General features: G+C 45.8%; 1 protein-coding gene across 6 annotated transcripts in view; it reads left to right on the plus strand.

Annotated features, from left to right (window-relative positions):
* Window positions 1–14,983, plus strand: part of CTBP2 (C-terminal binding protein 2) — a 96,759-nt gene that overhangs the window by 33,635 nt on the left and 48,141 nt on the right. For 5 of the 6 annotated variants that reach the window (XR_013214457.1, XM_077258456.1, XM_077258454.1 and 2 more), the window contains one exon: window positions 8,811–8,929. Coding sequence is in view for 5 of the 6 variants with exons in the window: in XM_077258456.1 (XP_077114571.1) it covers window positions 8,872–8,929 (58 nt within the window). In the remaining variant the exon portion in view is untranslated. Of the gene's footprint in view, window positions 1–5,618; window positions 5,665–8,810; window positions 8,930–14,983 lie in introns of all 6 variants that reach the window. The other variant, XM_077258457.1, reaches the window with a different exon arrangement.

A 14,983-nucleotide genomic window follows, 5' to 3' on the forward strand; every position in this document is an offset into this window, starting at 1 on the left:
CTGCTCTGACTGAGTGCAGCCGTACAGTGAGAGCAGAGCGCAGCGGTGATCACTGCTGTGATCTGCTCTCACTTTCCGGCCGGCAGACAGTCAGAGCGGGAAGCAGATTGCAAGGGACCTGACGGACATCACATGGTGAGTATGTACGGTTTGTTTTTTTTTACTTTTACGCTGGTAACCACGGTAAACATCGGGTTACTAAGCGCGGCCCTGCGCTTAGTAACCCGATGTTTACCCTGGTTACCAGCGAACGCATCGCTGGATCGCTGTCACACACAACGATCCAGTGATGACAGCGGGAGATCCAGCGACGAAAGAAAGTTTCAAACGATCTGCTACGACGTACGATTCTCAGCAGGGTCCCTGATCGCTGCTGCGTGTCAGACACTGCGATATCGTAACGATATCGCTAGAACGTCACGAATCGTACCGTCGTAGCGATCGTAATTGCACTGTGTGACAGTACCCTTACTTCCGGCCACATTCCGACAAGACTCTTGAGTGAAGCTAGACACGTCTAGTTGGCATGTGACCGCATGTTTGCAAGTCAAACCAAATCCCAGCACGGCAGAATCCTGACAGTGCATCCTGTGAAGATTCGCAAGTCTGCAGTCATGGACAACAGACTTGCACCGAAACCCTGAGCAACCGCTTTTTAGTATTTCTTTGAGGAATAACTATGGCCCCTTGGTACAGAGATAACTGCTTGCATAAAATTGCCTAAAGAACTTGTAACTCATAACAGTGCAGTGCCTTAAAGTTGTATTCTCATCTCCAACATCTTATCCCAATATGTAGTAATAATAATACTAGCAAACACCTCCAATTAGAAATATAATATAGTTCTTCTGATTCACTATGTCGCTCAGCCCATATGCAGGGCATTTCAGTAGCTTGGGTATCCATGGTTATGACCAGTCATATAGATTGACAGTTAGCTGTTAGTGGGCGTAACCATGGATACTTAAGCTACTGCTATGCCCTCCACACAGGGTAGCGACATAGTGAATCAGAAGAACTATGCTATATTTCTAATTGGAGGTATCTGCTAATATTATTATTTACACCTACTACATATTGGGATGGGATCTTGGAGATGGGAAATTGACTTTTAATGATCACTGAACCATCAGTCAACTTGTCTATTTATGAGTTTATCTATCAAATGCAATCTGCAAATCACTTTAAAAAAAAAAATCCAAAACGTTTTGTCGTGTCGCTGAATCTGTAGCGGCAATGACCATGAAGACTTATTACAGGCAGTGGAGGCTGGGCCTTGTCTCCCTGCTCTTCTGTCCAACTGCATACAGGCATTGTAGAAAGGCAAAGTGTAAAATCGGGGCAGACCAGCCATTTGGGAATGCTTGTAAGTGAAGGAAAGGAAACTCCAGTACCTATAGTGCTGGCAGAGTGCTGATACAGAAAAGATGCCAATTGAAAAGACTGTGTATGGCAAGCTAAAGAACATTAGAATTGTGACCGTTTCTGGACAGATTGGACTGGTATGTGAACAAAAAACAGTTTTAACTGTTATATAAAGGTAAAAAAGAGAACGATGTCCAGGAATAAGATTAATTTGTGACCGCATTTCGACTTCATTGAGACAAAGGTACACTGTGGTTTGACCTGATGAAGAAGTTTAGAACTTCGAAACACGTTGTCAAATAAACCGCATCCCTGGACATCGTTCTCTTTTAATACTGGCAGCGCAGTTAACCCTTTCATTCCCTTCACCTATCATATGACCAGTGACTTGCTTGAACGATCTGGCTGTCAGGCTCAGTTCATTAACTAAACCAGCCCCCTTCTGTGTAACATCATTAATATTGATAGCAAAGGGGGCTGGCTTGGCATTGAAATAAGTCAGATAACCAGCTCACCTCATAAATGTTACCAATACAGTGAAGGGTCTTGACCCCTTCTTGTTTGCTAATGTTGGGATAAGATCTGCCAAAAAAAAAAGTCTCCAAATTTGGGCGCCACGAATGACGACAGATTAGTGCTAAGACAATGTGACAGCTGCTCGTCGTACAGAATCATTACTATCTGAGGAATCGCGTGAACGTCTTTTTCCTGTAACATCATTGTGTTTGTTCTTCTAAACAGAGGCTATCAATGGCATCTGGACGTGGAGATCTCCTTCAGAGTCAATTATCAGTCAGATTGAGTCATTTAATGAGCCTCTCGTAATGGGTCAAGAAAACATTCGGGATCAATAGCGTGTCAATAATCCAATCACACCGGGGCGGCTGCAATCCGGATCGTCTGTTTCCAATTCTCCTCTGTAATTGTATCAGTGATTGGTCCAAATATAGCAGTGCTGTGTATATTACCGCTACATGCGTATATATAACCGCTACATGCTGCATGTGTGTGTATGTATGTGTATATATATATATATATATATATATATATATATATATATATATATATATATATATATATATATATATATATATATATATATAATCTGCTGCATGCTTTGTATATATAACCGCTGCATGCTGTGTGTATATATAACCGCTGCATGCTGTGTGTATATAGAACCGCTGCATATATAGAACCGCTGCATGCTGTGTGTATATAACCGCTGCGTGTATATATAACCGCTGCATGTAAATATAACCGCTACATGCTGCGTGTATAGAACAGCTGCGTGTATAGAACAGCTGCGTGTATAGAACAGCTACATGCTGCGTAGCAGTTTTACATTCCAGGATGTCCTGTGTGGTGGGAAAAGCTGTTTGTTGAAATTAACTTGTAGGTAGCTATAATGCAAGTTAACATTTACCTCATTATAGAGCCTTAAAGGGGACCTGTCACTTGCTGTAAATATGATACTTTTTTACGTGTTGTAAATGCCGCTGTTCTCCTGAAACCGGCGACCTTCTTCTTTTGTTCCTGCGCCTTACCATTCCTGAGTTATGGCTTCCTCTTCCCTGCAAGAAAATCTAATCTTTTTATACAAGTGGGCCTGGTCCTCGCTTTTTTTCTGTGTGTGTTTCCTTGAACACCACACCTGATTGGCCAAATAAGACTAGATTTATGTACCGGGACTAGAGAGCCGTATCTGGGGAATGGAGAGGCTTAGAAACAGAAGGAAAACTGCTCCAGATTCCGGAGAAGAGCGGCGTTTATGACAGGCTAACCTATTTAGGATAAGTGACAGACCCTCTTAAAGGAGGATTCCCATCTCGGCCATAAACGTATGGGGTGCGACTCTCAGAAATGGACCCGCGTCTATATTTTAAGGAAAGGGAGAGGTGGCCCAGGTCCTGACGAGCCGACGTCTCTCTGTGGTTAGTCTGCGCTCCGTTAGTTTGTCGCCCCAAGATCTGATTCCAGTTTACTGCATGAAATGGAAACGATCGATGGCAAGAGGAGAAATGTCTGTCAAGGCTAATAAAATCACACTTTCCATTGCATATATAACTTGTAATTCTCCATTATGTTGCTAGGCAACCCGCTTCTTCAGCAATGTAGGCTTGTGTGTACTCGGTGCCTGAAATGTTTCGCCTTTCTGTGTGACCCAGGTAACAACAAGGCATCCTGTCATTATAGATGGATGGAATTCTATGAGAGGTTAATTAGTCGGAATCGTCAGAAAACATTAAATGCGACCTTTAATGTAAATCTGTGTGTACAGAATATCTGGGTGGTGGCTTTGTGCAGTTAATAATAATAATAATAATATTATTTATTATAGGGCCATTTATTCCATGGCGCTTTACATGTGAGGAGGGGTATACATAATAAAAAAAAGTACAATAATCTTGAACAATACAAGTCACAGCTGGTACAGGAGGAGAGAGGAACCTGCCCGCGAGGGCTCACAATCTACAAGAGATGGGTGAGAATACAGTAGGTGAGGATAGAGCTGGTCGTGCAGCGGTTTGGTCGATCGGTGGTTACTGCAGGTTGTAGGCTTGTCGGAAGAGGTGGGTCTTCAGGTTCTTTTTGATGGTAGGCGAGAGTCTGATGTGTTGTGGTAGAGGGTTCCAGAGTAGGGGTGATGCGCGAGAGAAATCTTGTATGCGAATGTGGGAAGAGGAGATAAGAGGGGAGTAGAGAAGGAGATCTTGTGAGGGTCGGAGGTTGCGTGTAGGTAAGTACCGGGAGATGAGGTCACAGATGTATGGAGGAGACAGGTTGTGGATGGCTTTGTATGTTATGGTTAGGCTTTTGTACTGGAGTCTCTGGACAATGGGGAGCCAGTGAAGGGATTAACAGAGGGGAGAGGCCAGGAAATAGCGGGGGGGGGGGGGGGGGGCAGGTGGATTAGTCGGGCAGCAGAGTTTAGAATAGATTGGAGGGGTGCGAGAGTGTTAGAGGGGAGGCCACAGAGCAGGAGGTTGCAGTAGTCAAGGCGAGAGATGATGAGGGCACGGACTAGGGTTTTTGCAGATTCTTGGTTGAGGAATGAACGGATTCGTGAAATATTTTTGAGTTGAAGTCGGCAGGAAGTGGAAAGGGCTTGGATATGTGGTTTGAAGGAGAGATCAGCGTCAAGGATTACCCCGAGGCAGCGAGCTTGTGGGACTGGGGAGAGTGGGCAGTCGTGCACTGTAATGGAAAGGTTCGTTGGGGGGGTCTCGTGAGATGGGGAAAGATGATGAATTCTGTTTTGTCCATGTTAAGTTTCAGAAATCTAGCAGAGAAGAAGGATGAAATAGTGGACAGACATTGAGGGATTCTGATTAGTAGGGAGGTGATATCTGGTCCAGAGATGTAGATCTGTGTGTCATCAGCATAGAGGTGATACTGAAAGCCATGAGATTCTATGAGCTGTCCCAGGCCAAAGGTGTAAAGGGAGAAGAGCAGGGGCCCAAGGACTGAACCTTGTGGGACTCCGACAGATAGGGGGCGAGGTGAGGAGGTGGTGTGTGAGTGGGAGACGCTGAATGTCCGGTCTGTTGGGTATGACGAGATCCAGGATAGGGCCAAGTCCGTGATGCCAAGGGATGAGAGGGTCTGTAGTAAGAGGGAATGGTCCACTGTGTCAAAGGCAGCCGACAGGTCGAGGAGGAGGAGGACAGAGTAGTGTCGCTTGCTCTTGGCGGTTAATAGGTCGTTGGTGACCTTAGTTAGGGCAGTTTCAGTGGAATGGTGTGACCGGAAGCCTTATTGTAAGCGGTCAAAGAGGGAGCAGGAAGATAGATGGGAGGACAGTTCAAGGTAAATGTGTTGTTCCAGTAGTTTTGAGGCATAGGGGAGAAGTGATATAGGGCGATGGCTAGATACAGAGGATGGGTCAAGTGAGGGCTTTTTGAGGATAGGTGTGATAGAGGCATGTTTAAAGCTTGAGGGGAAAACACCAGTTGTTAGTGATAGGTTGAAGTTCTGCATTTGTCAGTGGTTCACCCCTTGGGATAGGTAGGTAGATTGCGACATTGATTGGATTAATTCGGCTGTATTCCCTCCAAACAGGGAATGACAAGCTGGCCTATTTATTTGCTTTAAGGAATTTTCTGCCTTATCAAGTCCTGTGATTACTGCAGCATCGGCATTCCCTAATCTCTTCTGTATTTCGGATGAGGTGCGCCCCCCCCCCCCCCCCCTAAAAAAAATAAATAAAAAAATTGGATCCTGAATAAATTACCCATATTTAATTCTTACAGGTATCCAAGGGGCAACGTTTCTCCTTGCAGAGAGTGACATGCCAAGGTGAGGAGACTTTTAAGCCATGCAATGCTCCGCTGACAAATTTAAGTATGCAAATTTTCTCTTCAGAGAGGAAGAAGAGGACTTGAACTCAGATATTGGAAGTAGCAATCCTAAAAGTCAATATCGACCCCCTAACAAGCCTTGTCACATGACTTGGGATAAAAAACAAAATTTCAATTTTCAGGCAGTTTTGGGGGTGCTGTCCCTTAATGCGGTGTGTGGCAGTGACTCCTGGCAAATTCTGGTGTTGCAGCCTTGTAGCTCCGGCTTTGTGACTGAATATTTAGCCAGAAAGGAATTTGTGCAGTGCAGGTAGTATGTGTTTTTTTTTTTTTTTAAATTCCCATAAATATTGACGAGAATGAACAAACGGGAATTACAGAGACAATGTAATATTACTATTAAGGTCCATGCAAAACTCATTGCCTCGTGTATGGACCCTATATATCATCACACAGTCCTTACAGGCCTCCCCCTAATTTGTTGTGACCAAGTAATAACCATAAAAAAAATCAAAAAAACAGAAATTGCAAATTTTAAATAATAAAACTGCATGAGATCTCCTGCAAAACTCTATAGTGCAGCACTTTGTTTTTTTTTGTTTGTTTCCCCCCCCATTAGAGATTATTAGCACTGGAGGCTGGAAATGGTCATTCAAAGGGTAATCAATGTTATGTACACTTGTCGCCCTCTAGTGGCAACAACAGAATTTTTTTTTTTTTTTTTTTAAGATGTTTTAACATAAAGCCCACTAAATTGTTGCACCTGTTTTCTGTTTAATTTACCCCAGAATTCTGCAAATTTTAATGTCCTTGTGTTTAAAACATTGGGCATCTGTGCTGCACACTTCTATTGTTTCAGCTCGAAAATGGAATATTAATTTGTGCTAAACTTATTACCTATTGCTTATTTTTTAACCTGGTACCAAACCCCCCCCCTTATTTTTTTTTCTTTAAACTTACTACCAGTATACACCAGTATTTGGTGCAGATTAAAGGTCCTAGTAAAGCCAAAAATAAGTTGGCGTAAGTAAGAGAAAGTTTCTAACTTCTGGCAGGATGTGCCAAATCTCTCGGTACTCATTCAGACGTCCGTGTCTCCGGTACGTTTGGTGACAGTTTTCACACGTACCGGAGACACTTACACATGTAGACCAGTTCAAATGAAGGGGTCTGTGCACATGTCAGTGTGTTTCCACGGATCGTGTGTCCGCGGGCAAAATAGCTGACATGTCCGTTTTTTTTACCAGCAGCATGGGCCCCAAAACGTCCTGCACACAGATAACAGGTGTCATCCATGTGTCATTAGTGTGTCAGATATCGGCGCCTGGGAAGCAGCGGTACTGTTAACGTTGTTCTACGGTGACTGGTGCTGAAGACCCCTCTCATCATTCTCCCATGGTCGTGATGCCATCAGCGTTATCAGTTGAATAGAACTCTCAACATTGTCCTCTGCTAACAGCGAGAGCAGGCGCCGGCTGATGGGACTACTACTTTTCCTCCTCACCAAATATATTGATGAACCTTTTTCATATTGATACAAACTTAAAGGGGTTGTACCACGAACAAAAGACCACATGCATGGTATGATGACCCTACTGTACCCTTTTCCTGAACCCCCCCCCCCCGAATTATGATTCCCCAACTGTGATCCCCACATAGTTCTCCATACAGTGTAACGGCCCCCACATAGTTCTCCATATAGTGACGGCCCCCCACATACTGTAGTTCTCATACATTGACGGCCCCCGCATAGTTATCCATACAGTGTGACGGCCCCCCACATACTGTAGTTCTCATACAGTGACGCCCCCCGCATAGTTCTCCATACAGTGTGACGGCCCCCCGCATAGTTCTCCATACAGTGTGACGGCCCCCGCATAGTTCTCCATACAGTGTAACGGCCCCCGCATAGTTCTCCATACAGTGTGACTGCCCCCGCATAGTTCTCCATACAGTGTGACGGCCCCCGTATAGTTCTCCATACAGTGTGACTGCCCCCGCATAGTTCTCCATACAGTGGTGGCCCCCGCATAGTTCTCCATACAGTGTGACGGCCCCCGCAAAGTTCTTTATACAGTGACGGCCCCCCGCGTAGTTCTCCATAGAGTGTGACAGCCCCCCGCATAGTTCTCCATAGAGTGTGACGGCCCCCCGCATAGTTCTCCATAGTGTGACGACCCCCCGCATAGTTCTCCATACAGTGTGACGACCCCCCGCATAGAATAAATACATACTCACCTTAGAATAATAGCAGGAATACTATTGATAAGTGATTTGATAAAGTGCGTGTTGATAATTGGCAAAGTTACTGTAATCGGCAGTAGACGGGTTTGGTGAGGACTTCTGCTGTCTCTCTTCTGGTAACCAAGACACTTAGTAGTAGCCCCACATGTGTTTGCCGCCTTCCCTCGTATTAAAACTTGGCTCCCATTCACTTGAATGAAACCATATCAGTTTTTTGTTATCGGCTTCAGCAACGTGCTGGTCCCAATGTAATATGGTCCTGGGTGAGGCTGGGACACAAAAGTCCAATGTAATGTTATTGGGTGCTGACTTCCTGACTTCTCATTATTTCGGCAGGTTCGTTGGTGACCGTCATTTTCCTTTTTTTTTTTTTTTCCCATAAATCAATAATATTCATGAAAATAAGCAACTTTGTAATATGTCTTATCAGAGAAATCTGCTTCTTTCTCCTCCTGGACTGATCTTTCATTCCAATTCATGTAAAATGTGTCTTCAGTGAATACAGACTTTCTCATTACTGAGAGAGGAGGTGACAGTTGGTGCTCATAAACTTGTACGGAGGAGGGAGGAGCTAGTGGAACACACAGACGTCCTGAAGCAAGTTCTTGGAAAATTACAGTTCTCCATAGAACTTTCTGAGCACCAACTGTCATCTCCTATCTTAGTAATGGGGAAAGTCTATATTCACTGAATACAGATTTTTCCTGATCAGTCCAGGAGGAGAAAGAAGCAGAATTCTTTGATATGACAAAGATGCTTATTTTTATGTGCACGATTTATTTATGAAGGGGGGACCTGACCGATAGTTACTCTCTAGTGGTCCGCACTGCTGAGGATTTATATACTCTGATCAGGATACAAGCTGATGCTCTTTCTATTTCACTTCTTGCATCTCTGCAGCCTGGCGAGCAGTGTCATGGGATAGATATGCCAGGGTATAGCACATTGCCCACCGCAGAAGATGGACATGTTGGAGAAACAGAAAGTGAAGCGGATGCGGGTGGACCAGATCTGTGAAGGTGAGCGGACCCGACGTCAGTCACTGACCACACATGGTCTTCCTGTGGATTTTTAATACCACTTATATCCACTCTGCCATTACGACCTTAACATTTATTAGGACTTAAATTTTGATACAGGTACTTTCTGTAATTCCTTGTGTTTTTAATAATGTCAGTATACCCCGTAGATTTTCATTGTGGGCAAAACTTTTTATAACTTTTTGCATAGAATGACCCCTATTTTTGTCTTTTATTTCCAAGGCAAAATCTGAATTGGAGAATCTAGAGGCGACAATTGTAATGACTTCTCCGGATTTCCTTTAGCATCGCACAATAGGACTGACACTTCTCTGTAGATACAAGCCCTTTAAGCTGCCCCATATCATTTCCTATTGCACTGGCTCCTAAAATATTCCTCGTTGACGTTTGTTCCCGTGCCGTGACTACCACGTCCTTAGCCGGGCTCCATAATCTCTTTATATCTCAGTAGGGGGCACACCAGACCCTGCTTCCCAATCCTCCCTGCTGCACCATCTGCCGCTCACTCTGCAGCCAGGGAGCAGACTAAGCCGCAGATGTGCTGAGCGCGTCCTCGCGTCACGCCGGATATTACCGGCTCTGCACCTGCTTATTGTATATAAATAGGTGGCGCAGCCGCTGATCGCTGCCATACAGCACAACGCTATTAATAGGCCGGAGCGCTGTCCTCGAGCGGGGAGATGTCACTAGGTAGCAGATTATTCTGATCTGATGTAGCAGAGCGGAGTTTGTCACTAAGCACCAATCCTCAAGATGCCTCATCAATGGTTTACATGGGACTGCAGATAAAGCTAATGCATCAGATCCCTTTTAAAGCTACATTCCCACGATGAGTTTTTGGGGAGTGTTTTTCTTTCACTGACTGACAAATTAACCTGTTGGGCTCACTGACAAACTCGCAGTTAACTCCTTCTGCATCCAGCAAGACAGTGAAACAGATTAAAGGCAAACTGTGCATCATTTTTAATGCCGCCCAATAGCAAAAATACGTTTTAGCCCAAAATATGTGCATTTAGGTTAAAAAAAAAAATAAAAATCCCCAAAAAGTGAACAACCCCTTTAACTTTGTGCCATAATAATGTCTCACGTTTTTTCTAGCTTGCTGTCCACTGTTGTTTAATAAAATCCATCATCATAATTAGCCGAGTTGTCTGGCATGTATGGGGGTAGGTCTTTATCTTTCCATAGAGTGGGTCTACAAGAAGTGGGTAATTCTCTTTTCTGTTAAACTTCATATGGACATGGCTGAACTTAAAGATCACCTCTGTGCTAAGGCAAGTCACTGAGTTTGAGAAACGAAGTTTTAGCACCTATAGTGCTGGCAGAATGCTAATGAGAGAGAACCACCTACTGTACACAAATGGGGTGGATTATAGGGTAAAGAGAAGGAGAATCGGGACAGGTCCTGGACATATTAGTCTGGTATGTGCACCAAAACCAGTGCACAATTTTCAGCCTCTGATATAGTGATCTAGATAAACCATTTTCACATTCCCAGTCCAGTACCGGCAGGATTCAGTATGGCGATGATGATGTCGCTCTCGCATTAAGCCCGGGGCCACACTACCGTATAACAGTCGCTTGCTATGCAATAAGGCATCACGTAGCACACGTTGGAACAATGGTCTGGCTTCTTTGGTATTTGTGGTATCCGGTCTCAGCTTGGTGGTAGCTCACTGTTTTAATATTTATTCATGATGTAATTATTTGATGCACTATTTATCCTTTACAACACTGCCACTTGCTTACCACAATAAATTTTCCCCCCATATTTAAAGAGTACCTGTTGCCAAACTTTTTTAAAACATTTCTGATTTTTTTTAATTTTTTTTTAACTTCGCCTCTTCATTGCAGAGATATTGGCAATCAAATATTTAACATTTAACTTTTAGTTAACTGAAGAAGGGCATTTGTTTTCACAGAGGCGTGTCCTTCTTCTCCCTGTATAACGACATCCAATCATAGGCTGGCAGCAACATACCAGTGCAGAAGGACCTGTGATGTCATCAGGGTCACGTGACCGGAGTTCACATGCCTTGCCGGGCCAGTGTGTGCCACCTGAATAAACACCGAGGATACATTGCACAGCACAGAAGTGTGGCAAAATCTGGAATTAATACTTCCACATGTGGTTTACTGGAAACACACACTACATTTTGTAGCCACGTTGCCTTGTAATGTAGATCTGTCCCTTTCAAGATGATAAATGTATGATTGCTGGGGTACAGGCTGATATGAAAATGGATCCATCTTCAAAAAAAACAACATTTTTTGCTTGTTTCTCAGACTTGAATGCTGAAAAAAAACACCCAAAAAAAACAATGAGCGTTCATTATGGTAGAAATCGTTATCGTGCCTCATGCCCCCATAGCAGGGACGGTCACAGTGCCCCCCCATACTAGACATCTGCAAGGCTGGAAAAGTTGCTTATGACCTGACCCTTTTGTCTGCCTTCTTTTGTGTTTCCTCCACTCTGGGCTGAGAAGGAGATGTCCTGATACTTGGAGAAGCCTCGATTAATAGCGGTTGGCCATAAATACAGACATTTACGTCTACAGATTAGCTTTATGAAGTTTGGCACAAAATTTGCTTCGAGGTACAAGGCTGTGTAATTATGTCAAGGCAATGTATCCATAAATTGGGCCTGATAATCACTTATGGGGAAACGTAGCAAACTACATGATCGTTACCAAACACCTCCAGTAAGCCAAAGACGTGTCCGCCGTAAAACATCACTACTAGTGACTTGCATTGGATTGCACATTTCTTGTAGCCCAGACCCGTGTTTCATGATGTTCCTGGTTACTTTGTTGTCGAGTCATTTTGAAACACTATCGCCGCTGCATTCATCATCTTCCTGTAATTTATTTATGGGCCCCTGGTGATCAGTAACAGATCCTGGTGCCCTCTAACCTGCTGTTATGAGATCGGTGCCCTTCTGTGGTGCTTTGTTCGCTTTTGTACCCCGATCCTTCAGTTTGTTCTTCGCTGTATTTGAAGACGCCTCTGCTTTGGAAACGGTGCTGACGTGAACGTTCGCAGGGAGCGATTACATTTCTGCAGAAATAGATACTTTATTTAACAGTGACACAGTCCGCCAGTCTTCAGACAGATTGAAAGAAGACCTGAAGCAGCGAGCGATACCTCTGAATATTCATTATTTTACATCTACGATTCTAATTGAAATTGTCTTCTTTTGCTGAGAAATGCTTTTTCACCATAGTAAGTGGCAGAAACAGTTCCGCCTCTCCTTCCGCAACAGTAGCAGCCACTGTACCGCCACCATCCCCTCCCTCCACAACAGTGGCAGCCACAGTACCGCCACTGCCCCTTCCCTCCACAACAGTGGCAGCCACAGTGCCACCACTGCCCCTTCCCTCCACAACTGTGGCAGCCACAGTACCGCCACTGCCCCTTCCGTCCACAACAGTGGCATCCACAGTACCACCACTGCCCCTTCCTTTCACAACAGTGGCAGCCACAGTACCGCCTCTGCCCCTTCCCACCATAACAGTGGCAGCTGCAGTACTACCACTGCCCCTTCCCACCACAACAGAGTGGCAACCGCAGTACCGCCATTGCCCCTTCACAACAGTGGCAGCCACAGTACTGCCATTGCCCCTTCCCTTCACAACAGTGGCAGCCACAGTACCGCCACTGCCCCTTCCCTTCACAACAGTGGCAGCCACAGTACCGCCACTGCCCCTTCCCTCCACAACAGTGGCAGCCACAGTGCCACCACTGCCCCTTCCCTCCACAACTGTGGCAGCCACAGTACCGCCACTGCCCCTTCCGTCCACAACAGTGGCATCCACAGTACCACCACTGCCCCTTCCTTTCACAACAGTGGCAGCCACAGTACCGCCTCTGCCCCTTCCCTCCATAACAGTGGCAGCTGCAGTACTACCACTGCCCCTTCCCACCACAACAGAGTGGCAACCGCAGTACCGCCATTGCCCCTTCACAACAGTGGCAGCCACAGTACTGCCATTGCCCCTTCCCTTCACAACAGTGGCAGCCACAGTACCGCCACTGCCCCTTCCCTTCACAACAGTGGCAGCCACAGTACCGCCACTGCCCCTTCCCTCCACAACAGTGGCAGCCACAGTGCCACCACTGCCCCTTCCCTCCACAACCGTGGCAGCCACAGTACCGCCACTGCCCCTTCCGTCCACAACAGTGGCAGCCACAGTACCACCACTGCCCCTTCCTTTCACAACAGTGGCAGCCACAGTACCGCCTCTGCCCCTTCCCTCCATAACAGTGGCAGCTGCAGTACTACCACTGCCCCTTCCCTCCACAACAGAGTGGCAACCGCAGTACCGCCATTGCCCCTTCACAACAGTGGCAGACACAGTACTGCCATTGCCCCTTCCCTTCACAACAGTGGCAGCCACAGTACTGCCACTGCCCCTTCCCTTCACAACAGTGGCAGCCACAGTACCGCCACTGCCCCTTCCCTCCACAACACTGCCAGCCGCTTTATGGCCATTGCCCCTTCCCTTCCCAACAGTGGCAGCCGCAGTCCCACCACTGCCCCTTCCCTCCACAACAGTGGCTGTCCCTGTCCCTCCACAACAGTGGCAGCCACAGTACTGCCCCTTCTCTTCACAACAGTGGCAGCCGCAGTGCCACCGCCACTCCCTCCACACTTCCGTGCGCCCTGCCACCCACTACACAACAGAGGTAGCCACAGTGCTGGCACTGCCTCCTACCTCTACAAGAGTGGTAGCCACAGTGCCCCCTGCCACATCCAGCATAACCTGATATTCTTGCCCCAGTCACTCTTTATGGATCCACCCTACCTGGTCTCTTAACCAGCTGTTTCTTGTTTCCCCGCCTCCATCTGTGGCTGGTGCATGACCTTGATAAACAACTTAGGTCTTTAGCGCTGTGATGACTTGATCGCGCTCCTGGTCTGAATGGGTGGTCCAAACCTCGCCCGAACATATCCAAGGCGACTGTTTGACCAAGTATCCTATACACCTCAATAAGGCTGTAGAGGTGGCACTTACTGTACATGCTCTGGAGGTCCCAACTGTTTGTTTATTGGGACTACCCCTCTAATTGGCATTTTCTCCAAGGGTCCTCTCGCTTTATAGGCCTGGAACGACCTCTCCTTGTTTGGGGTCTTCATATCCTAAATGGTTACAAAGAATGTCTTCCCTTACCCCTATGGAGGACTTATCCTGCCTTGGCTGTACAGACAACCAATGGGGGATTGTGTAATACTTCATTTCTCCTGTGGTGGCACTGTAGGAAATGTAAACGCGTACTGCCAAGTTTATGCAAAGATTAGAGCTGATCTCTGGGGGTCCCAACAAGAGGGCACTTTATGATAAGCTATGGGACTTTTCTATTACGTATGGATTGACCAAAGCAGAAAATTCCTTTTAGAAATATAGATCTATTTTTCACTTCCTTCTAACAAGGAAAACAAATCCTATAAATATTTCTCTTTCATGAAGATAAGTGTTTAGGCTGCTAAAAAGGTGAGTATCTTGCGGAGCATAGGCAGTATTGGACTTCAATGTTTAAAAAAAAATAAATAAATTGAATATAAAATGTACCCAACACACAAGCTTTCTAGAATGTTCCGCTCCCTTCCTTCTGACGCCATGTAGGCGGAGATACAACTTGCAATATTTGTAATCCGTTGGTCATTGATGAAGGAGCTCTGTCTCCACATGAGTTTCTTACATAACGGGCATTTGCCGTGACCCATTTGGGAAAAGTTAAACGGCAGTGAATGGGTTAATGCCCGCCTAATCCCAATATGGCGAGCTAATGAGAGACCATCTGCTCCCTCCCCCCATCATCATATTAAAGTTCTGTGCAGCACGGACGTCGGGGCCAGGGTGCATCGTCTAACACATAGGGGAGTTCTCTTGTCTCTGCAGCGCCAAGTGTTTTCGCCAGGCGCAGAGGAACTTTCTGTATGGCAGAAATTACGGCCTCATGTCTGTGTGCTGTGTATTTGTCCTCTGCATATAGATTTAGGAATTACGGCGTGATCCTGCAGGGATTAAGGTC

This window comes from Ranitomeya variabilis, chromosome 4 (genome assembly GCF_051348905.1).
Source record: "Ranitomeya variabilis isolate aRanVar5 chromosome 4, aRanVar5.hap1, whole genome shotgun sequence".
Lineage (NCBI taxonomy): Eukaryota > Metazoa > Chordata > Amphibia > Anura > Dendrobatidae > Ranitomeya > Ranitomeya variabilis.